Source organism: Capsicum annuum, chromosome 7 (genome assembly GCF_002878395.1).
Source record: "Capsicum annuum cultivar UCD-10X-F1 chromosome 7, UCD10Xv1.1, whole genome shotgun sequence".
Classification (NCBI taxonomy): Eukaryota; Viridiplantae; Streptophyta; class Magnoliopsida; order Solanales; family Solanaceae; genus Capsicum; species Capsicum annuum.
This window is the reverse complement of record NC_061117.1, coordinates 194612563-194638364: the sequence shown is the minus strand read 5'-3', so window position 1 is coordinate 194638364 and position 25802 is coordinate 194612563. Positions and strand designations below refer to the sequence as shown.

Sequence of the window (25802 nt, the reverse complement as noted above, 5' to 3'; positions counted from 1 at the left end):
TAAATTGGAATTTAATGGTATTAACCTTCACAATATTACATTATTTAGAATGTCCAACATTGTTTTCTACAAACTAATACCTGTTGTCTGTAAAAAAAATAACACATTATAGCACAAATTAATGGTACTATATCAAAAAACTAATGACATATTATATTATAGAAGTGAGTATTTAAACTTGTAACTAAAAATTTTTTTATCTAAAAAATTAACTGAAAAACATCTTACAAAATTAAATGTATCTAGTTAATAAAATACATATTTTACATGATACAATTATATTTTACCATTATTACAAATTTTACAAAATCACTAACAAATCCCACTGTAGGTTGAAGTTGCATAAAAATACGGTCTTTCAACGGGCATGTGTGAACATCTTCGAATAATCTACTTTAAATAGTTTTGTTCCCCAACGACATGAATCTTGAAAGATCCAAACACAATCCTCCGTACAGCTTTGTAGGATATAGCTGAATCAATGAAAACAAAAGTTCAAATAATTTATCTTAATAAATATGAAAAACAATGATTTCTACATTCATTAATAGCAGTGAATAATTGTATAACATGTATTTATAAATGTAACAACATGTATGTAAGACATTTATATGTATCAGGGACATTTTTCATTTATATGCAAAAATAAAACACAACAAGAAACAAAATTTAACATAACTTTCTAAACTGACATACGCCATGAGCACAATGTATCATTTTCAGAAGAAAATGAATCTATGCATGTAACTAGTTCAACATGTATCTAGTAAATTAACATGTATCTACATTATTTATATGTTTCTAGGACATTTCTGATATATGTGTGAAACTAACACACAACAACAAACATAATTAACCAAAACTTCATAAATTGAGATACAAGATTAGCAAAATGTATCGTTTCCAGAAGAAAATGTATCTCTGTGATAATAACATAAAAACACAAACAAAATCTGTAAATTATTCATCACCCAAACATTGAATACAAATTTCAATTAACATACACAAAATTAGCAACACCTGCAAAAAATAAATAAATTAACATACCTTTTCTTGTCAGATCTTTTAATATACTTCACAATCATTTGGTTCCTAATGAACAACGGACAAGCATTACCCCAAACAATGTAACGAGCTTCTATTTTTTTCATTGGTTCGTTGATTTCAAGTTCTACCGTAATTGTGGAAATCATTTTTTCATAAGTAACATGTTCACTGACCATAACTCCATCACTCTTATAACCAACATACTCGATTTCGTTAACCCAAATACTGAAATGACATAAAAACACAGACATATTCATGTCAAACAAATGAAATTAACACATAAAAAAAATGGTATGCTTTGTATGAACAAGAAGAATTAACATTTGTCAATTTCTAAAAGATTTTAGAAGAGACTTTATGTTTTTAAAAAATAAAGTAATAATCGGATTCTCACTAATCATGGGATTTGATTTTGCTTTTTCCCTTAATTAGTTAGCTTTAATGCTGATTTTATGGAAAGTTATCTGCTACAGTAAATTAGATACATGTATCAACAGTATGTATCTATTGTTGTTAACTTATATCACCAGAGATAAAATGTTGGGATTTTAGGAGATTTTGAAAAAAATATGGTGATTTTTAGTAATTAAGGGTAAACTAATAAGGATTTATGTAAGTTTCCCTTAAAAATATATTTTCACTATGTCAACATAATACAAACATTGACTCGACCATAATGCTAAAAATTATTCTGACAGAAAATAAATTGTGTAAATCAATAAAAGATTCGTTTCTCAACTCAAATTTATGGGGAATGGATGTTAGAAATCTTATGGAAAATATTATTTGCAAAGATTTGTTGAGAATTTTCATAGTTTGAGGCATGTCAAGTGACGTTGTTCTTGAAGATATTTTACATAATATGTGTGTCTCTCCAAAATTCAGCATACTCTTTTAATATTAACTTAGAAGACAATCTAAAAGACTTTGACAAACGAATACTCAGCACAACAATTGAGGAAAATTTTTTCTGTGAGTCCACACTCTCTCATTAGAAAAGACATGTTATATGTGTGGATAAAATAAGCCTACCATTTGAATGATTGATGATTCCAAGTTTCAAGGTAAAATGGTTCAAGGCAATTCATGGTAATAAAGGAGAGATTTATAGCTCACAAGTCAAACAAAAAGTCACCAAAAAAAGATGTTGAATTGAAGTGATCACTTGATGGTCATTGTAACCGAGTAAGTCATTTGAATCCATTTAAAACAAAAATTTGAATTCATGGTTAATTGAAATGGACCTTAATGAATGAATTAAAGTTTACTATATATAATCAAGGAAAATCTAATTATTATTAACTTACTGAGACAACTAAAAATAGGCTTACTTTTAACAAAAGGTAAGGGCCAAAGGGAGAACAAAATAAGACTTGAATATAGTATGTAGTAAAAATCATAACAAAGAAGATTTAGGATAACTTGAAATGGGTTACCAAGCGAATTTTATCTATTAATCCTATTTATATCACCTCCCCTACTATGTTTCTTTGGAAATCTCAATAGCATTTCAACTTTATCGAAGCTCCAACAGGGCAACTTTGTTTCTCCCAACCTGCCCAAATTTCACTTATTGCAATGATAAGAACATACTTTTGTGTTTCCACATGTGGCTCACTATCAAATTTCTCCACAAATTTTTTGATCTTATCGATCAATCTTGCATTCTCAATGAATGTTTACAGGCAAAATAACTATTTTCGATTGGCTGATTATGAAGATATCCTCTTTTTCTTGTAGTAATGAAAAAAAAAATCTGTAAGTTAACAAACTTAGGCTCAAACTCATACATATGTTTCTTAATGCCGTCACATTTACACTTTGAGGTAGATTAACATTTTCATAATAGAAAAAAGGTGAGCCAATAGTTTTCTCGCTAAGAACTCTTTGGACCATTGTATAATTTTTTGAGAACCAATATCATTTCAAATTCATTTCACACTAAATTCAACATCCTGTTATGATATATATAAAGTAAAGAAGAAGTATAGAGAAGAGAGAAAGAGTGATTATTATTTCTCTTGAGGATTCTCTTGGATTCCTTGAGGATGATTTACAATGAATAAACCCCTCTATTTATAGTAGAAATTACTCCTAGTTTCTCTCTAAAAGATAGATAATTCAATCCTGATAGATACCAACTAGATCTTGATAGATCTTAGCTATATTCTTGACCGACATTCAGTATAATGTAAATACATTCATAACACCCCCCTGAATGTCTAGATAGATCATGTGTCTCGTTAAACCTTACTAGAAAAAATCCAGCGAGAAAAAAAATCTAGTGAAGGATAAAGAGTACACATCTCTAATAATACACATATAGGATACCTCATTAAAAACCTTACAAGGAAAACCAGTGGGACAAAACCTCATAAGGGAAAAAGAGTACAACGCGTATTAACTCCCCCTAATGAGAACATCCTTGTACCTTTGCATCCCGATCTTGTGCACCATCTTCTTGAAAGTTGCAGTTAGAAGATACTTGGTGAATAAATCAGCCATATTGTCACTCGAAAGAATCTGTTGTACATTAATATCACCATTCTTTTGGAGCTTATGTGTATAGAAAATCTTTGGCGAAATATGCTTCGTTCTATCTCCTTTTATGAATCCCTCCTTAAGTTGTGCTATGCATGCTGCATTATCTTCATATAAAGTCGTTGGTACTTTTTCATATTTCAAATCACATTTTTCTCAAATGAGATGTACAACCACACACATTCTCGGCTTGCTTCATGAATAGCTATTATCTCAATATGGTTCGATGAAGTGTCTATGATAGACTGTTTTGTATATCTCCAAGATATGGCAGTACCACCATATATGAACACATATCCAGTTTGGCACCGAGCTTTATGCGTGTCAGATAAGTACCCAACATCAGCATAACCAACAAGATCGGGACTGTAATCTTTAGAATAAAATAAGCCCATATCAATAGTCTCTTTTAGATACTGTAATATGTGTTTGATCCCATTCTAATATCTCCTAGTAGGAGCAGAACTATACCTTGGTAACAGATTAACTGAAAAGGCTATATCAGGCCTTGTAGTAGTTGCAAGATACATTAGTGTACCAATTGCATTAAGATATGGTACTTCATAACCAATCCAAATTGGTATATTTTTCATTACAACAAATAATTTATTGCTTTTAAAAACTCTCCAAGAGTTTCAATAATATTCAAACCACCAATTTGTCCCTTATAAGAATAATAAATAAGTTTTCCAAAAACTTTATAAGCTTCAAGCATTTTCAATCCTTTAGGGATTTTCATATAGATTTTTGTCAAGTGACAATATCCAATATTTTGTTTATGACATCTTCTAGTGTTTGGACTGCAAATCAAATAAGTGTTATGCTTACCAAGCTGCATCCTTTCATTTTACTTGATAAATGCTTCTACGTCAGCATGCTTAAATAAATCCTCATCGTCTTTTACATTATTGTGTCAATATTGTATCATAGATATTATTGATGATATATTATTTTGTATCGGTTCACAGTGTGACATAAAATTTTGAGATCTCATCACTTCATTATTTTCAGGTACCTGAACCTCTCATAGGGTTTTATGAAGTGTTATGTCGTAGGCTCTTCAAGAGCACATTGCCTTTTTATTTTGATTATTTGCTCCTTAATATTTTCAAAGATTATTTCATTTGAAATCGGTTGGTCTACCACATTTCATGAATACGTAGACTTTGTCCTTTTGGGACACAAAATAGGAGCACTTGCAACTTAAATATGAGATTAAATTTGAGTCAACAGATACTTTTGGGCATTTGACTTGAATTATCTTTTGAATGAGGATTTATGATAATTCCTAACATATTTCATAGTTGCTTCTAATATCCCTTTATGTTAGAAAATCTTTGAGGAATTCATCTTTTTGCATCATGGTATATTCATTAATTGTTTACCACACATCAAAATTATTAGATGGACGATGTGTGGTTCTTGACTCAGAACCAACTTTGAGGGAAAATTAATCATAATTTATTATTTTGATGCATACAAATACTTTTGTATATAATATTTCAAATCAACACATGAATATTTTGTTCTCATTAGCAATGGTAAAGCTATTTATCGAAGGCATTCAATGCCAAACCATCATCATCAACATGAATTGTCTTGATTATACAATTTGAAAGTTATGCTTTTAACTCAATTTTATTGAGTAAGCAACTTTATGAATGTCAAACTGCAGGTTGAAAATAAATGTACATATGATCATCTTATTGATGCATGTTTCAACATATCACATGATTGGTGAACGGGCCCTTATTCACCTTTTATAATTTTAGATTTTAAAGGATCCACTCCCAAAATCTTTTCAACATAACACATAGACGTATATGTGGATCAGTACTTTGAGGATTTGCTGAGTATATGAGGGTGGAATGCATAAGTAAAATATCATCTCATTATCATAATTTGTAAAACAATGCATGCTAAATGTAAATGACTCACATAAGCTGAAATATCTAAAATACTAAAATATGAAATCATAAGAAGTAAATCATACTTTATAAATCTAGTAAGTCATAATATTTAGTTCTGAAAGTTGTGCTAATACTCTATATTTAAATCATACTGTCTAAGTGTAGAAAGGACTCACTTCTATGTCTGAAAACTTAAAGCTGAAATCTATAACTAATATGTTTTTGTAAAGCATAATCTGAATAAAATTGTGAGCCTTTACACTTAGTTTTCTAAAAGTTTTTCGGTTATTCTTTTCTGTTATCTGTAGTCTGTAGGGAATACTTTATCTGAAGGGAGGTTCTTCTAACCGACATAAACTATGTGAGCTAACATGAATTCCAATGTCTTGTTCTCCTATGGGAAAAACCTCACGATGGGGAGAAGTGTCATACTCTTGCCAAGGAGTATAACATGAGCTAAGTGATCACATCTGTAACTGTCATCCACATAGAAGTGGAATAATCTGATAATCTGTACCTATGTTGGCTACTTAGTTTTGTGGAAACTAGGGCACGCTATTCCCACACTTCCCGCTCGATGCTAAATACTACTCTCTTTAATCCACGCTCATTTTGTTGGAAATCCACTTTAAAACTAGTATAAGGGTTCGTTTCAAAACCAATTATGCATTTATCTGAGTCAATCTGTAAATAAAGCTAATATATTTTTTGTAATCTATAATAAATCTGTAAAGTGGATTCTGAATCTTATCTGATGATCAAAAGATCAAATCTTTACTGAAAATCTGAAAATAAACTGATCATCTAATGCTTAAAGCATAATCTTTCTTAAAATTATAACATTCAATCTTGGGATAGTAACCCATGCATCAATCTTATGTCAAAACATCATAATAATCATGCTTGATAATAAAACAATGATAATTCAAATCAAATCCTGGAATTTACTACAATTGGCATGAAAATATGAAAATAAACATGCAATTCAACTTTTAAATCACTTGAAATCTCATAATCTTTGAATTGACAATAATGGGTATGAATCCTAATTTAAAACTCATGTATAATCATTCAAAATCATTTGAAATTGTAATTAAAACTTAGTTTGGGCAAAGGATGGAAGAATATCCTTGTTCATGAATCCTACATACCTTAATTAATGATTAGATGAAAAATCTTGAATATTTTATTCCTATTTGAGTTCTTGAAGATGAATTCTTGATTATCTTGTCTTAGGAATCCTCAATTTTGTGCTTTCTTGAAGAAACAATGGAGGAATTTGATTTCTTGGAGAAGAAGCTTGAACTCTAGCATTTTTCTTTGAGAGAGAATGAATGAAAATTGTATAAAGTGCTTAAGAATGGGCTAAATCTTGTGTTAATCATGAATTGGGGGCTTGAGAATTTACCAAAGTTCCCTTTTGAAATCGTAATCGAAACTAGAAAAAGGGAACAAAAATCTCGATTTAACATGCCACTGCGACGCGCCACTATCGCGGTGGCTCATTGGAAATTGGACAATTGAGAACTGGAAGTTCTCCGCGATGCGGAGCTATCGTGATGCTCTACTGATTTGTCATTTGGGCTATTGCCGTGACGCGCCACCATCGCGGTGAGCCACTAAAAATGAACAAATAGGAAATAAGGCTTCTCCGCGATGCAGGGCTATCATAGAGGGCCACTGGAATTTGATGATTGTTATTTTTACCTTCAAAGCAATGCGGTGCTCGCCCAGCTGGCATACTGCCTTACTTAAAATGCTAACTTCTCAACCGAGAATCGAATTTAGATGAAATTGGTATCGATGGAAAGCTAATTCAATTTATCACACAATTGGTAGTCTAAATCTAGAAAATCCTACTGCCCTTCCCAACATACAACCACACCAGTCTAACTCGTATCTTAACATATGAGAATTACCCTATGACCCATACCCTAGATAGAATGCACTAGGCTAAGTTTAGGGCATCATACGACTTTGCAACATACACCTCGTACCCTATCATACGACTAAGGAAAGGCCTAACCGTAACTTGGACAGAATGCAACTAACCTACACTGGCCATCATACGAAAGAAGGGATCCTAATCGTACCCTAGCATACGACTTACACAAACACGAATTAACATATCATTATACATCAAGATAACCTTTAATCAAGTTAGAAAACAAAGACATACAACAAAGATAAAAAATCAACACATACCTCAAGCACGAGTTTTCGGAACGGGGAACAAATGCGGATAATTGGACTTCATGTACTCTTCCGCTTCCCAAGTAGCTTCTCAACCTAGGTTCCTCCAAAGAACCTTTAGCGAAGACACATCCTTCTTTCATAACCGACAAATTTGACGATCCAAGATCTCCATTGGAACTACCTAATAAGATAAGGAATCTGAGATACCCAATCCTTTCAAAGAAATAACCGATGAAGGATCACCCACATATTTCCTCAATTTAGAGACATGGAAAATCAGATGAATAAAGCTAAAACTAAGGGGAACCTCCAACTCACAGGCAACTTTACCAACCCTCTTCAAAACCAAGTAGGGACCAACATACTGGGGACTAAGCTTCCCTTTTTTTCCAAACCAAATCACTCCCTTCATAGGAGATACCTTTAGGAATACCCAATCGCCAACATTAAACCCCAAATCCCTATACCTCACATCCGCATAGGACTTTTGGCGACTTTGAGAAGCTTTCAACCTATCACGAATCACCTTCACCTTTTCCAAGGCTTGGAGAACCAAATCAGGGCCAAACAACTTACCCTCACCAACTTCATAGCACCCAATAGGAGAACAATATCTCCTACCATACATTGCCTTAAAAGGAGACATGCCAATGCTAAAGTGGTAACTATTGTTCTAGGCAAATTCAATCAAAGGAAAATGGTCGTACCAACTACCACCATAATCAATCACACATGCACGAAGCATAACTTTCAATGTCTGAATGGCCCTCTCCGCTTGTCCATCCAACTGCGGGTGGAAAGTAGTACTAAGGCACACACTAGTTCCCAAACCTTTCTGAAATGACGTCCAAAATTGAGATGAGAATGGTGTACCACAATCCAAAATGATAGAAACTGGAGCACCATGCAACTTCACAATCTCCACAAAATACAAATTAGCATAACTCTCCGCTGAATAACTAGTCCTACTGGCAAGAAGTCAGCGGACTTGGTCATTCTATTTGCAATGACCAAATAGAATCACATTGATTCTGAGACCGAGGAATACCGATAACGAAATTCATATTAATCACCTTTCACTTCCATTCGGGCAACTCTATTTCTTTGTACAAACCCCCCAAGTCTCATGTGCTCAGCTTTCACTTGTTGACAAACCATACATTTCTTTACATAGTTAGTCACATCTCCTTTTATATTCTTCCACCAATAAAACTCCTTAAGATCGTGATACATCTTCGTGGAACCGAGATGAATAGCATAACGAGATCCATGAGCTTCGGCCAAAATATTTTTCCCCAATCCATCTACGTCGGGAACACATAGCCTACCTTGGCACCTCAGGATACCATCACCACCAATCACAAAGTCAACAACCCTTTACTGACCAACATTCCCCTTAATCTTCATCAAATCAGGATCCAACATTTATTTTTCCTTTGTTTCAACAAGGGACGACTGCGATACCTGATGCACAAATACACCACCATCCCCAGAGTCTATGAGATGAACTCCAAGACTAGCCAAATGTTGAATTCTTTCTCTAACTCCCGCTTATACTCATCCACATAAGCTAGACTCCCCATGGATAACCTGCTAAGAGCATCGACAACTACATTAGCTTTACCTGGATGATAATAAATACTCATATCATAGTCCTTCGGAAACTCAAGCCACCTTCTTTTCCTAAGATTTAACTATTTCTAAGCAAACACATATTGCAGGCTCTTATGATTAGAAAATAAGCCAACATAAACCCCATAGAGATAGTGTCGCTAAATCTTCAATGCAAATACCACAGCCAACAACTCCAAATCATGAGTAGGGTAGTTCTTCTTATGAACTTTCAACTACCTAGAAGCATAATCCACTACCCTATCATATTGCATCAACACATAACCAAGCCCAACACGAGAAACATCACTATAAACTACGAAGCAATTATTACCCTCGAGCAGGGTCAAAACTGGAGCTCAAGTTAATTTATCCTTTAATTTCTCAAAACTATCATCACACGTATCCGACCATAAGAACTTGACCTTCTTCTGGGTCATTAGTTAATGGGGCGGCTATAGTAAAAAAACTTTCCACAAACATCATTTAGTAACTGACTAAACCTAAGAAACTCCAAATATCAGTTGAAGTTGCGGGTCTAGATCACTTGTTAACCACTGAAACATTTTATGGATCCACTATGATCCCTTCACTAGAGATAACATGACCAAGAAAAGTCATAGCCTTCAATCAAAACTTACACTTTGAGAACTTGGTATACAAACGTTGATTCTTCAAGGTTTGCAACACAATATAGAGGTGATCAGCATGATCTGCCCCACTCTTAAAGTAGACCTAGATGCCATCAATGAAGACAATGACAAATAAATCCAAAAACTGATGAAAGAACCTATTCATCAAATCCACGAGCGTTGCAGGAGCATTGGTCAACCCAAAGGACATAACAAGGAACTCATAGTGACCATTTCGAGTCTTAAAAGAAGTCTTAGGGATATCCACCTGCCTAACCTTAATCTGATGATAATTGACCTAAGGTTAATCTTAGAGAAACACTTAACACCCTAAAACTGATAAAAAAATCATCGATTCTAGGAAGAGGATATTTATTCTTTATGGTCACCTTATTCAATTGATGATGATCAATACACATCCGAAGGGAACCAACTTTCTTACGCACGAACAATACAGAAGAACCTCAAGGCGACACATTAGGATGAATAAAACCTTTATCTAAGAGATCTTTCAATTACTCCTTAAGCTCCTTGAACTCAGTCAGAGCCATTCTATAAGAAGGGATAGAGATAGGATGAGTATCCGAAATAAGATCAATCCTAAAATCAATTTCCCTATAGAGAGTAATACTAGGAAAATCATCAGAGAAAAACTCGAGAAACTCATTAACCACAATAAGAATTCTAGAGAAGGACCTTCTAAGTTAGAATCTTCAACCCAGACCAAATGATACAAACACCCTTTCAAAATCAATTTTCGGGCTTTAAGATATGAGATGAACCTCCCCTTAGGCACCAGAGAACCCCCTTCCCATACAATGACCGGCTCATTAGGGAATTTAAACATGATTGTATGGGTCTGACAATCTAAGGAAGCATAGCACGAATGCAGCCAATCCATCTCCAATATAACATCAAAGTCAACCATATCTAACTCTATCAAATCCACAAGAGTTTCTCTACTACCAACAGCTACCACACACCCCTTATAGACTTTTTTAACAACTATACAGTCTCTTACCAGGGTAGAAACAGAAAAAAAAACTGAGAGACACTCAGGACCAAAACCAAAATACACGGCCACAAATGGGGTCACATAAGAAAGAGTGGACCCTAGATCAAGTGAATAATACACATCATAGGAAAAAAGTTTTAATATAACAGTCACTACATCGGGAGATGCCTCAGAATCATAGAGAGATGCAAGAGCATATAATCACGGCCAGTGTTGGTACCAGAAGAAGAAGAAGATGCAAAAATGGCACCATTTGGTGCAGGAGCAGATGAAGAGGCAACCGAAACCTTGTTTGCCCTAGAAGTCATCCAAACACGATAGTCACACTGTATATGACCAATCTGACCATGATAAAAATACTTGTTTCTTCCCTTCCGAATATATACCACGGTGAGACCGCCCATAAAATCTATAAGAAGGGTGGGATGGAGCCGACTGAGCCTCACTAGCCTGAGATTAGGCACCTTGTTCCTAGAACCACCATGATACTGAGACCGACGATCACCCGACGACTTTGAGTAAGGAGCACTAGCCATAGAGAAAGAACTAGAACTCCCTCACTTCTTCTTTGGCCACTTACCACCATTTTTACCACCTTTCTTTGAAGGCCTAAATTTTTTTCCTTGCCTCACACTAAACTCAACCTATTTCTTCTTTTCTTCCTCCACTTGTTACATGTACACAACCAATCTTGAGATGTCCATGTATTTTATCAACAAAGAAGCCTTAATATTGAGGATCAACTCACGAGACAACTCCTAACAGACTTACGCATTCTAGCCCTCATGCTAGAAACCAACTCAGAAGCATACCTAGACAACTAATGAAATTTCAATGCATACTCCTTAACAGACATCCTACCCTGCCTCAAATTCTTAATCTCTTCCACTTTTTTTTCCTTAACTCCTGAGAAAAGAAGCGGTCCAAAAAAGCACTACAAAAATCCTCCCACAAGAAGAAACTAGCATCTTCACCCCTCGATTTTTCCCACTCTTCATACCACTGGTACGCCACATCTTTCAATTGATAGGCAGCAAACTCAACACTTTAAACCTATGAAGCATGCATAATACAGAGAATCTTCTCCATTTCATCAATAAAATCTCGAGGATCCTCCTCAACCTTAGTACCCGTAAACATAGGAGGATGCAATCTCATGAACTGGCCAATTCTTATGGCCTCAAAAAATAAAGTGATAGGAACACCACGCTCGAACTGAGAAGCAACCAACTAGGTCAACAGAGTAATGGAGTGACGAAACTCAGAATTAGTCGCCTCCCCTTGAGATGAGTGAGTATGAGTATCACTCTCAAAAGTAGGATTAGTGGGGACAGGTGAAACCCTATGAGGATAGTCAAATGCAACGACCCTTGACCGAGTCTGGACTTCAGAAGTACATTATCCCCAGTTAGGACAGTGGTGCTAACTTGAACATTAAATTCTCTTGGAGGCATATCTGAAAGACAAACAAACAAGAATCAGAAGAATCCAAGACCTTAAACTTTAAAGCTCAAAGTAAGATAACAAGAAAGTGAAACATTCCTAAATTTCTCGTAGCCCCTCTCTTATAAGTGTGGCATGCTACACACTCATAAAGAGACTCTACTAGACATGAATTTGTGGACACCCAACTGACCATGAACGTAGGCTCTGATGCCAACTTGACAAGACCTATACCAGGGCCGTATCGTAATTGGCATCTCAAGTCCAACAGGGATCGGAGATCACCTCACTATCCAATCCAACCAATCAACAACCACAATGTAGTCAAGATAATAACCACAATCATATCTATACCATAACATAACATACCCAAGTCCACAATTTGTCTATGTAAAGCCTCTAAAATAACTCAAGAATATCTGGTGGGACATGCCCTCGACCATAGCCAAAATAATATCCAAGTCTAGACCAACAAAGACATAAGAAAACTTAAAGAAAAAATAGAGCCTTTCGAAGTATGCAAACTCACCACTCAAGTTACCACAAGCTGATCTCGAGTCAAATCATAGAGTATGAGGTATAGGAATATGAGCAACATATGCATCACGTGGGGATACAGCATCGAAGAGGGTTAGCGGTTGGAGCACTAGCATGTAACTCAAGGGTAAGGATAAAATAGTGCCAACAGTTCAAAACTATTCAACCAATACATATACCCAATGCAATACATACCTATAAATATATACCATGTTGGGGTAGGGAACAAGATTAGCATTAACTTTGAAAACATTAACCTGGGTTGTGTATCATAGCCGTCAAAGAACAAAGTACCCACGGGATATATGGGTCCAGCTCTTCCCTAGATGGAAGAGCCTCAGTGTGTGTAGCCGCATGAACCAGAGAATAACCATAATTTTATATTCCTATGTGGGGTATTCTAACCTCTTGGCATAATCAAGGTGACATAGCATCAATGTATTGTAATACCCTGTACTTTTCCTAGCTTTAAAGGTTTTCCAAAAATATTAGAAGCTTTTTTTGAAAGATGAATCCACTTTTTTACACGTGGTATTTTCAATATTTTCAATTTTTATCATGTGGGGAATCAAATAAGATTTCCACCGATACCAAATTCGCCCAAATCTGGCACCCGGGTGAAGAGTTAGAGCATTTTTAGTGAGACAGTGTATCACCTGAGCCTTCATCGCATCACGGAGATAGCTCAAATGAAAATTGTCAATTTTCAGTGTTGCTCCACAATAGTGGCACATCGTGCCAAACTTCCAGGTCATAGAAAAGGTGGTAACGCGATAGCTCTGCATCGTGCCATCGTGCAGTTTCCTATTGTCACTTTCCAGTGACTTGGCGCGATAGTGGCGCATCGCGCCAAGGATGAAAATTAGGAAATTTTATTTGAAATTAAAGACGCATCCAAGGGTTAAAAGGGTCAATTTTCTACCCCTATTTAAACTCAATAAAACGTGATTTAGTCATTCTTCACCCAAAATATACTAGTTTCTCTCAAGTTTCTCTCAAGAACAAGCTAGGGTTCTATTGGGGATTCAAATTCAAGAAGTTTTCACCGTCAATCTTCACGAAATCACGAACTAAGGTATCCGTAGTGTTCATTCATGGACTCCTTTCATCCATGAAGCCGGAGAATCTCTTTTCTAAGTTTAAGTTTATGGATTTCTTTATAAATTTCATGTTGGATTTGTTTTGTTTATGTTGAGAACGATCAATTGAATTCAAATCCATGTTGGGTGATCAATTTTATATGGAATTGATTTGTATAGATGTATATTCATGTGAACCTATAAATAAACCCTAGGATGATGAAATTAGAGATGAATCATGATGATTAATTATTGTATAATGTTGTCTGCATGTGCTATGCCTACCATGTGTATGATTAAAGGCCTAGATGAAGGAACAATGCCCAACTAGTATGATATCATGAAATCCCCATGTATGTACAAGCTTATGCATATCACAAGTTTGATGAAGTGCTTCAATATATGAATTATGAATTGTGTTGTTGGTCATGTGTTCAAGTAAGCCATACTATGTCAGTTTCTTCTTATCGAGTCTTGGGGGTACTTGCTATGTGCCTAGAGCCATGTCATGTTTTCACGATCTCCTAAGTCAAGATATGATCCATAGAACCCATTCAGTCATATGACTCAGGAAATCTAAAAAATCTCAGTGATTTTAGTAGCTCAGTAATCTTAGTAACTTTCGTATTCTCAGTCAGTCCTCATAACTCAGTACATTCTGTCAGTCAATGGAACTCAGTAAATTTAGTTTAGCTTCACTAGGCAATACCACTAGTATCAGTTCAGTTTAGTTAATCAGCTCAGTTTAGTTATCAGTTCAGTATCTTTCAGATGGGAGTAGGATTCAGCACCGAGCGATTCTAGGGATGGGGACTCACCCGCTAGATAGGACTGAGATTCCTAGAAGCAATCCCTAAGTTCTAGAACTATATAGCCAGCGAAGGTATGAGATGTCACCCGTTAGATAGGACTGATATACTCAGGGATCACCTGTTAGCGCATTTAAATATATAAGACTGATCCCAGAGGTCACCCGTTAGATTAGGACTGACTCCATAGCACTTGTCTTTACCAGTGGCACGGTACTGACACCCTTCCAGCTGGGTTACAGGTTGGGCCCCAGTTAGCTTAGTATGGGGCATGTCATTTAGATGAATACATCCTATAGTTTTAGTTACAGAATCAGAACTGTCAGATACAGTTAATTCAGCTCAGTAATATAGATTTAGGACTGTCACATACAGTCACTCCTTATCATTATAAATAGACTCCGGGATCACTCACTAGACAGGGCTGATCTCAACTATGGTCAATCAGTAACGGTATTACCAGATTTAGAGATCACCCACTAGATAGGACTGATCTCAGATTCAGTTACTTAGATACAGTACGAAACTCAGCTAGTTTCATCAGATTCAGGACTGTCAGATATAGTCACTCATGTTATCAGTTATATCAGTTATCAGAAATTATATTATTAGCATTCAGCTTCAGGACTGTCAGATATAGTCAACCAGACCAGTTATTCATAATCAGAACTATCAGAGACCGTTATCCATGTATCAGTAACATAGTATCAGTCCCTCAGTATTCAGTAATATAGTATTATTTTCTCACTCATCAGTTACTCAGATGCCAATGTCAGTAGACTCAGTAGTCAAAACTCAGTATTCAGTCCTATCATGATCTCTATTAAAGTTACGTATGCATGCATGTATTCTCACGTTCATGTTAGTCAGTCAGTAAGTATTGTTCATGAATATGAACCTATTGTATTCAGCTACCACACTTGCATACCAGTACATTCAAAGTACTAACGCATTTGCACTATGGTGTCTTATACCATAGGTTTAGAAATACGAGCTCCAGAGAACCAGTAGCATCCCAGTTCAGCGATCAGAGTTAGCAGTGAGTCCTCATCCTTCGAAGACATGATGATCACATTACTATTTTAGTTTTCAGTTTATTTCTGTAGTTGGAGTTAGTTGGGGACATGTCCCATCAAGTCCTTATTCAGACAGTTTAGAGGCTTTCAGACTACAGTATGTTCAGACAATTATCTCAATTGTTTTGGTATTTTATACCATATTTTTCAGTTATGTACTAGTATTGAACCTTATAGACTTTCAGTTCATGTTTCCATATTTATGATATTATTACTATTAATCAGTGGTCAGTTTACAAATATCAGTCATGGGTTAGCTTGTGATCCATCGGGGTCATGAGCACCGCATAGCATTTTGGGTATCAGATTCAGGGCGTTGCATATATACAACATGGGGGACTTGAACCTCCCATTCATATATTCATTCAAAGAAATCAAACCACCTGGTGATAAGACACCCGCATCGCCTAACACAGTTTCCAGTGCTAGTCCTTTGGACTCCACTTTCACGGCCTAGCTACACACCCCGCTTTAAAGCCCAATTTAAGACCATCATTTCACATGCACAACCATTAAGCCAATTACTTACACAAAGGCATCCCGTAGGTATCATCATAGCATCCCCCACTTGCAAGCATATATCAAGGTCATGACCATTATCATTCAACTTTGGGACTCTAACCCGTTGTCTATGCAAATCCATCAATTCAACTCAACATTTAGGGACTCGGACCCATTATCAAATAGAGACATAAATCAATTTAATGTTTAGGGACTCAAACCCTTTTAACCTACTAAACCACCAAGGTTATCATTTGTATCATTAAATGGCCAACAAGGCCTTCACAAAATCGTTTACCAACCATTCATATTCATTAGGCTAATGCCTTAGTTCAAAACACATTTCAATTCAATTTATGGTCATCAAGACCTTTACAAAATAATTCATCCTTCATTAGTATTCTTATACCAAACATTAGTGTCAAACCCAATTCATCATATGACTAGTTTATTCTGTTAGGCATTTTCTCAAACACCTTGAGGGCATGCTATTATCAAGACCAAAATCAAAGTAAAAACCACCAAGTTTAGGGTAACCCATGACCCCATTGTTAAACCACAAATACCAAGCACTCACATGTGTAAACCATCACCAAAAACATTTATAAACACAAGTTAAACTAAGAGTAAACAATACTCAATCGCATATGCAACAAAACCCTCAATTTTGGTTTCCAAAAACCACCACTTAAGAATTGAAATCACACTTTAAAACACATGATATTTATGAACTAATAATGAAGGAAGAGTCACATGCCTTATTCACAAAGATTCGTAGAGAGAAACTTGACTCTTGAGCCTCTAGATGAACACTTGTAGAAACCCTAGCCCCTATTTTCAAAAGAGTGTTTAGAGAGAGTATGTGGAGTGTTTTGATCCTTCCATGTGAGTTATGAGAAATCACAGGGTGATTTAAGGAGGATTTAAGGTTTTGGGGTTGAGAAATGTCTGGAATTCCCTCAGCTTAAAAGCTGAAAACTTGCTCGCAAGAGGGTACGACCAACTCCCCTAAACCGTACCCTAGGCCTCATCTTTGACCTCCATACTGCCTAACATACGACCACACTAGGCTAAATCATATCCTAACATACGAGAAGTACCCTATGACCCGTACCCTAGACAGAATGCACTAGGCTAAGTTTAGGGCATCATACGACGTGGCAATTAACATACACCTCGTACCCTATCATACGACTAGGAAGAGACCTAACCGTACTCTGGACAGAATGCAACCAACCTACACTGACCATCATACAACAGGAGGGACCCTAACCGTACCCTAGCATACGACTTGCACCTTTACGTCGTACCTTGTCCAGAAACTCAAACTTAGGAGATTCTCTAAGGGTCCAAAGCCTAGGTGTTTCAACCACACTGTTTATAGGTGAGATATTCATCCTTGTATTGAATAAGGATGAATGGTGATAGTAAAGAGGGAAGATCAATGGTCTTTAGATTACAAGAATTACAAGAGTAAAGAAGAGAATAAAGATAGAAGTTACAAAAGTTATAAAAAATTTATGCCCATATTTTTACCACTAACACACAAAAATAATTGTAATAAAACAAATAGGAGTAAAGTGGGAGTAAAAGCTGTTGCATGTCTACTACAAACATGCAAGGATAGAAGTTAAAGGCACAAATTGGAGTGCAACTGATGAGTAATACTACACTTACTACCAAACTTTAACAATTGAAAGAAATACTCGTAAAGAAGAAAAATGAAGCAGCAGTAACCCCATGCAGTAACTCCCACGTCCCAACATTATTATGAAATCTCACTGTCATTTAAAAGAGTCAAATCAATTTATAAAATATTTCTAATATTAAAATGCCTCACATTAACAGTTGAGTTGGACCTTAATTCACATCCAAAATACTTCTCACACTTGAGACTTTATCCTAAAACTTAGGTAAAAGTAGAAATCTCTGCGTTTCCTTTTCCAAATATTTTTACGAATACGTTTTTTTTATCTCGAAGTGAATTTTTTTGGAACTGCCATTATAAAATTCCTCATTGTTAGTTATTGTTAGATGTGAAATACATCTATTGTCCAAAATGAATTCTTTATAATACGCAGTTTATAATACTAAAATAAAACATTATCGAGATAGGGAAAAAATAAGAATAGAAAATTCGATTTAAGTTTTAATTTAGTTTAAGTTAGTCCATATTTTTACTTTTTATTGACTCCTTTCAAAAGAGGTAAGATACGGTGAATCAAAAACAATTAATTAAGAATTCAAAACCTTTTTATGGAACAGACATATGAATATGCGTGTATCATACGTTTCATTCCACTTCCAGTCCCTATGTTAATAGGAGCTACGAAGAATGCTTATCTTAACTTAAAATTTTCGAGGCATTACAAAAAACCATGGTTTTAACAATCAATAATCTTCTCCATACATGTAAACAAATCAACTTGTCTGTATTATGAGATATTTATCAATTATATTCTGCTTGAACCTGAAATGCAATTTGTCCCTTTTTTTGTTGCGAGTTCATTACTCTTTATGTCTTAAAGAAATGGAGTTCATTAATAACCTTCAGCATTTTAGTTCTTATCGTAATATTGATCATCAATTTCTTAATTTTTTCTTTCCCAAAAGTAATATTTACATATTCAATACTATATAAAAGTATGTTAAAATTGTTAAAAAAAGTTTGAAGAATTTGACAGATTTTCTTATACACAAATAGTTCTCTGATCCTGTCCATTTTTTTTTTATAGTGACTCCTTTAGTTTCAATTTGTTTCTTCATTGATAATTCAAAAATAGTAAAAATGTAAATAAAGATGTATAAGTAGAAAGGAGTCTCCTTCGTTTTATTTCGTTTGTCTGATTTTAACTTGACTCAAAGTTTATGAAAGTATAACTTTTGAATTGCGTGATATTAAATTAAAAATATATCGAATGTACCAAAATATTTTTTTATCTGGTATTATTAAACGTGTCATACATTTGAAAACTTGGAATGAAAGAGTTGTTTAAAAAAGAAAAACACATTCTTTTTTGAAAATAATGGACCAAAAAAAAAGTAAAACAAATAATATCACTTTTTATCGAAGCTCTAGCTTCAAATTTCAAGGTTGCAGGAAATTCAAAAAACTTACGAACTAGGAGGATACAAATATTACCAAATAAAACAACAAAGCCAAATAGGTTTCCATTTCAAACACAATATCTATGTTTGATGTCATACAAGAACTCTAAAAGTTGCACTAATAATAGATAAATGCAACATTATTACATTCATACCTTTCTACGAAGTTCTTAACGCAAGGACTAGTATATTATAGTTCCTGCTGCAACTGTTCGACCCCAGAAGCTAATGCTCGGTCGTGATCCAGTCTGTATCCTCACAACATGTAACCCGTACTGGTTCCTACAAATCCAGAGAACCATGATTTCAGTAGAGTAACATGAAAGTATTTGAAAATAAAAATAGTGGCTATAGAGTTCACCGAATGAGATAAAAATGAAGTCGGGATTCATATAGCCGATCTCAACTATATGAATGTGAATATGCTGATCGATTACCTGCAGCATAAGTCGTATCCACTGTGTTGACAGAAGCCACCTAGAAATTATAATGCTAAAACAGTTACTTTGCGTATACAATCAAAAACGATAATTTTGTTCAGCTTAAAATTACTTTACCACGACATTTTCAATTCCCTGGACAAATCCTTCGCAGCCCAAGAGTCTTTCCTGGTAAAATGAGAACAAAAGTATGATCATGCCAGTCCTAACTCCTCAACTAAACAACTGGTAATTTTTTGGGAGAAATAGATATGCTCACTTGTGATCGCTGTATCTGTTCCATAGCACTCGTAAGGAACTTCTGGTATGCATCAGCTTCTTGGACTGAGCTGATATTCTCCACTTGTGGTTCATAATACCTGCCCGGTCCAAGGGAAAAAATCATTATTCCTTAAAAAATGGAAATCTTTAGAATATAAAAAAAAAAAAGAGATGCAGGTTAGAATGGAGACGGGAAGGAAAGAGAGGTGAGGAACTTTTCAACCTTATTTTCTCTTGTGCTTCACGTACTCGTTGATTGAGCTTCATAAGCTCAGCCTCATGAGCCTAATATGGAAATACATAAACAATATGTCAATTTATGATCTTGGAGTAATAACAAATATAAGCTCATAATTACTGGCATCAGATCTTACCTCAACACTGAAGTACGTACCATTAATCAGCATAGTAAAACACCCAGCAAAAAGACAAATATTTTTAATCACGTAGAAAAATATCAAGCAGAAAAGGGAAAAAGGAAATCAAAGAGAGTAGTCACGTATGCATTCTGATGAACTAATAGATTAATACATATAAAAGGAGTGCAAAAGGAGAGTGGCATACACAGCAATCTTTTCAACCATTTGTCCTTCATATTTTGACTTGTGTGAGACTCTGCCTCAGATGCTGCAACGAAAGGCATGTTAAAGGTCAGATGAAACTCCAAGGGATTGCCGGTAGAGGCTAGCGATCAGTAAAAGATGTGTAAAACTTAATACCTGTTCATTTGAAATGGGTCTTCAACAATCATATGGAGTGGGACAACCAAAACAAACATTTGAGATAGTCAGTTACATAGAACTGGCAAAGTCTAATTCATGGATTTGGCATATTGAAATAAACATACCCCCTGTTCAGTACAGGATTGTTCACAATACGGAGCATGACATCCTCAACACTAAACAACCCCAAAAAAAAAGCATATCACATTCAAAAAGATCACTCTTGAAATTTTATTCATAGAAATTACTTGACCGGTTGGAAAAGACATATCACATTCAAAAAGTCTAATTCTTGAAATCATATTACCTTCCTCTGCTAGAATAGCTGGTCACTTGACCGGTTGGAGAAAACATTAAAAAAGCAACATCTGTGTCACATAAAGTAGCCAACGCTTTTGCCTTCTTAACAAAACTATCTTTGCACTTTGAGTAGGTCCGTTGACGGGATGTTGGATCTTCAATTTTCTCCATCACACACTTATTGCGACCCATGGAAGGATGCAAACTAGAACCTGAAGTTTTATGCAAGGTCAATCGTCAAGGAACTGAGAAATATATAGAACAACAGAAAAGAAAAAAAGCATGAATTGGGTCAAAGCATTTAATGCATCGACATGCTAGTCTAAGTCAAAGCATTGAATAAGTTTTTTCCAGATTTCATTAGTTGCAAGTAATAGAAAATCTAATACTGAATCAGATAGAGAAAGATTTTTTGAAGAAAACAACTTCGGGGATAATCCTGTTATCTATTACCAATCTTAAGTCAACACTTGATTTTTTTCGGGGTAGCTGCACACATCCACAGACAAGTAACCTGCACCCACACAATTAATGAACAGAAATCCGTGGGCTGTAAACTGCCGAATGGAAACAAGGTACTTTAGTTTTTTCATTTTCCTCTTTCGATTTTTTCCATTTTCAATAAATGAATACGTTTACCAACAGACTCATATTTCCAATGTTCCCTGTTCTCACTTCTCAATAATTATTTATCACTTAATTTGCCCCCATATTGTGAATCCGGAAAAAGAATATTTACCCTGAAGAGAATTTATCTAGGTCCTGCTAGCTTCTTAAATCGTTAAAGCCAATATCTATGCGACTTAAGAAACTAACCATAAGTACCATTCATCCGGCAGCATGCTAGACAATTAGTGCTAGGCAATCATTAAAGGATCATGTCCTCTATAGCCAAGGACATGATGCGTCAGTGGTTTATACAATAGAAGACAGAGAAAATTAAAAGCCTCCCTTTTGGAAACTCCAAAGCTCTATCTTTCCAGTAATGATATCAGACAAGTCCTATTTATTACCTTTTCTCGCATTTCAAAGGCTATATCTTATAAGTTTAACATATCTCAAGAGAAGTATAAGGTGTATGGGAAGATCACATTAGACAGAACTAAAACAATACATCATTAGAACACATATCATGTCCATGCTCCCAACTAATGATGAAACATGATACTTAATAATTTAACTACAATAAAAAAGTTATAGGAAAAGATAGGCCATATCACTTGGCTCATCAACTTCATCCCCACTCGTCTATCAGCTTAACCCTTGACCTAACAATAAAATATATGTTCACAGCTTCCATGAAAATTTTTTATATCCATATATTTTGTTCTTTTTTTAGCAACTGAGAAATCCACGAGGACCAAAGACACGTGGTTAGAGACTCTTGGGATAAAATGTCTCTACCCTTCTCAATTTAAATGCCACGCTTTTTTTGTTGTAGGGTTCAAACGCAAATCATGCGCTTAACTCACACATTTCATGCTCAGGGGCGGCTTTTGGGCAAAGCCTCTAAAGCCAAGGCTTTAGGCCCCTCAATTTTGGGGCCTCATTTTACAACAAAAGTTATATATTTTTTTTTTTTGAAAAAGTTATAAAATATTTTAAGTATTTTTTACCATTAAAAAAAGTTTCCTAATTGAGTACAGGGTAAGATAGCGTACTTAAATCCTTGTGGTTTAACTCTTCAATGAGTTTCACATATAACGGAAGTCTTAGTGCACTGGACTGCTCCTTTTTTTAGTTAACTAATTGAATAAAAAGAAGGATCTTAAATAAGTAAGTAATCTACGGAATAAATACTCAATATATTTTTAGTATATTGGAAGAAAAGAATGCCCTAATTGATTTTTTTTTAATAAATACTCAATCTACTTTAACCTTGACTAAATTGCTCTAAATACAAGAGCTACAATGTACCTTTTTTAATCAAATTATTACTTCTAAGATAGGGCTCCGTTATTTCAACATTTTTAGTACTGTTTCCATCTAAACACTTGCATGGTTTGTTATTTTATTATGTAATATATATTATCTTATTTAATTATATTAGAATATAAAATATGTCAACTAGAAAATATGAATTTTATTGTCCAAAACTCTAAAAAATAAAAATAAAGGATAAGAATTGAATCTTTGAAACAATCTCAAAATTAGAGTTTTGGAGTAAGTTAGAGATATATCCAACATAAATCCTTTTAAAGAAAATTGTGGGGGGGGGGGGGGGGGGGGCGGGGGGGGGAGGTTAACCAAAAAAGGAAAAAAAAAGAAAATTGGGGGGAGGGAAGAGGAATTACAAGGTGAAGAATCAAACCCCCACCTTACTGGTGAAATTTTAGGTAGCCAAAGAACTAATCTGCTAAGATCCCCTCCAACAAAGATCATGAAAAAGTAGACTTGAAATGAAAACTTTTTTTATTTGACAGCAAAATTAAAGCCCCTCTTTGGTGAATGGCTTCAGGCCCTCGACGATATTGAGTCGGCCCTAGTCATGCTATGCTCTTACCGCTAAACCAAACCCCCGAAGGCAATCCATATACTTGGTTCTTCATATGCCTATCCAATTTATACATTAAAACTTTATCATGGCACCCAAGAACTCTTCTCTTTTATTTAGTTTTGAGTGAAAAGGACAATGCTTCAAATAGCTCCCATCAATTTCCATCATCATCAACAAGTTTCTTTGTTTTTTCTTTTTCTCTCATTTCCACATTCTTATTACTCCACGTGTTAAATTGTCCCGGATACTTCCAAACGCTTCAAAGATCTCCCCTCACTCTCCGTTATCATCAACAAGTTTCTTGTTTTTTCTTTTTCTCTCTTTTCCACGTGTGTTTTACTCCACGTGTTAAATTATCCCAGATACTTCCTAAGGCTTCAAAGAGCTCCCATCACTTTCAGTTATTATCAACAAGTTTCTTGTTTGTTCTTTTTCTTCCTTCCCACAGTCGTATTACTCCACATGTTAAATTATCCCTGATACTTCCCAAGGCTTCAAAGAGCTCCCATCACTTTCCGTTATCATCAAGTTTTTTGTTGTTCGTTTTCTCTTTTCCACATTTGCATCACTCAACATATTAAATTGTCCCCGATACTTTCCAAGGCTTCATAGAGCTCCCATCACTTTCTGTTATAGTCAACAAGTTTCTTGTTTGTTCTCTTTTTCTCTTTTTCCTGCATTCGGCTTACACCACACATTAAATTTTCCTCCATATTTCTCAAGGCTTGAAAGAGCTCCCATCACTTTCTGTAATCATTAACAAGTTTCTTCTTTGCTTTGATTCTCTCATTCCTGCATTCGTCATACTCCACACATAAAATTTCCCCAAAATACTTCCCAGCATTCAATGTTCACTTCCCATTATCATCACGAAGTTTCTTATTTGTTTTGATTCTTCCCCTCTGTTTTCCCCATTCGCCTTGTACTCCATTCATTAAATTGCCCCGTATACTTTCCAATGTTTAGAATAGCCCAAATCACTTTCTATTATCCTTGACAAGTTTCTTATTTGGTTAGACTCTTTCTTTTCTTCTTTTTTTGTCAGTTTCTCTCTTTCGCCTACTCCACACACTAAATACCCCCCCTTGGGCGGTACTTCTTGTTAGACATGCACACACAAATTCGACCCCGAAGCCCCAACAAACGTAGGTGTAATGCATCCATTCCCTTGTCTAATTGTTGTTAGGTTTGTATATTTGTACCCATCATAGATGGATGTAGAAGGAAAGAATAAATTAATATTATGAACGAGAACGACTGTGTCTCGAAAGACCTGCAATCACTTCGAATCTATGCTAACTAGGCACAATGGAAAAATATATCTATATAGGTGATATCAATTATTATATATATCTATATAGGTAATATGAATTATGTTGGGAACATGTTTTGGTCATGTTAGTAGTTTCGACCAGTCCTATGTTTTCCAGGAGTCTGTTAGTCCAACTGGATATTTCAGTGCTAGTAGGAAACAAAAATATAGATAACTTTTAGTACTTTTTATATTTATTTCTTTATTTTGTATACCATTGGCTTGAGAATTGAGAAGAATCTAAATGCAGAAACATGGTCAGTGAATGTCGGTATGTCCAGCCCTGACTTGTTTGCATTAAAGCATAGTTGTTGTAATGAGAATGACGGTGAAAAGGACCGAAAACAGTTCATAGTTTTTATAGAAATTACTCCCCAATACTTTTGGGTCATCTAGATTACAAACTATGTATACACTGTACAGTGTATAGGTAGAGAATACTTTATTCTAATATACATATAATATAAATACATATGCATATATTATACATTTATATACATATAATAAACATATCTATACATACCTATATATATTTATACATATAATATACATATGTATACATAACATATACGTAATATACAACTGAATATATATATGGCGTATACTTCAGTCATGTGTGGTAAACTTGATGATCGAATGGTATGGTATATATTGGTAACTATCCCCTAGTATTTACTAGTGGGTGCCATAGAAAATGAAGCTGTTCAATTGAATCCCCTTCCTCGAAACTTATTTTGAGCAAATAGGATAAACAAAATGCATTTT

At 35.0% G+C, this 25802-nt stretch overlaps 1 protein-coding gene across 9 annotated transcripts; it reads right to left on the bottom strand.

Annotated features, from left to right (window-relative positions):
* Window positions 1-287: 287 nt before the first annotated feature.
* Window positions 288-21910, bottom strand: LOC107877268 (agamous-like MADS-box protein AGL104). 9 transcript variants are annotated; one of them, XR_007057700.1, is made up of 10 exons: window positions 21236-21909; window positions 21054-21104; window positions 20926-20944; window positions 20581-20833; window positions 20430-20491; window positions 20205-20304; window positions 20063-20113; window positions 19943-19982; window positions 19661-19787; window positions 288-473 (listed from the first exon to the last, which is right to left on the bottom strand). XR_007057700.1 is itself a non-coding variant. In XM_047415334.1 (10 exons), the coding sequence occupies exons 4-10, from the start codon at window positions 20788-20790 to the stop codon at window positions 19762-19764; spliced, it is 306 nt and encodes a 101-aa protein (XP_047271290.1). In that variant the 5' UTR covers window positions 20791-20833; window positions 20926-20944; window positions 21054-21104; window positions 21236-21907; the 3' UTR covers window positions 19536-19761. The 9 variants fall into 9 exon arrangements, 7 of the variants coding, with proteins under 7 accessions (XP_047271290.1, XP_047271286.1, XP_047271291.1 ...); XR_007057699.1 differs by lacking the exon at window positions 288-473 and adding an exon at window positions 10891-12408; XM_047415334.1 differs by lacking the exon at window positions 288-473 and having other exon boundaries at window positions 19536-19787; window positions 20581-20587; window positions 20771-20833; window positions 21236-21907.
* Window positions 21911-25802: the final 3892 nt, after the last annotated feature.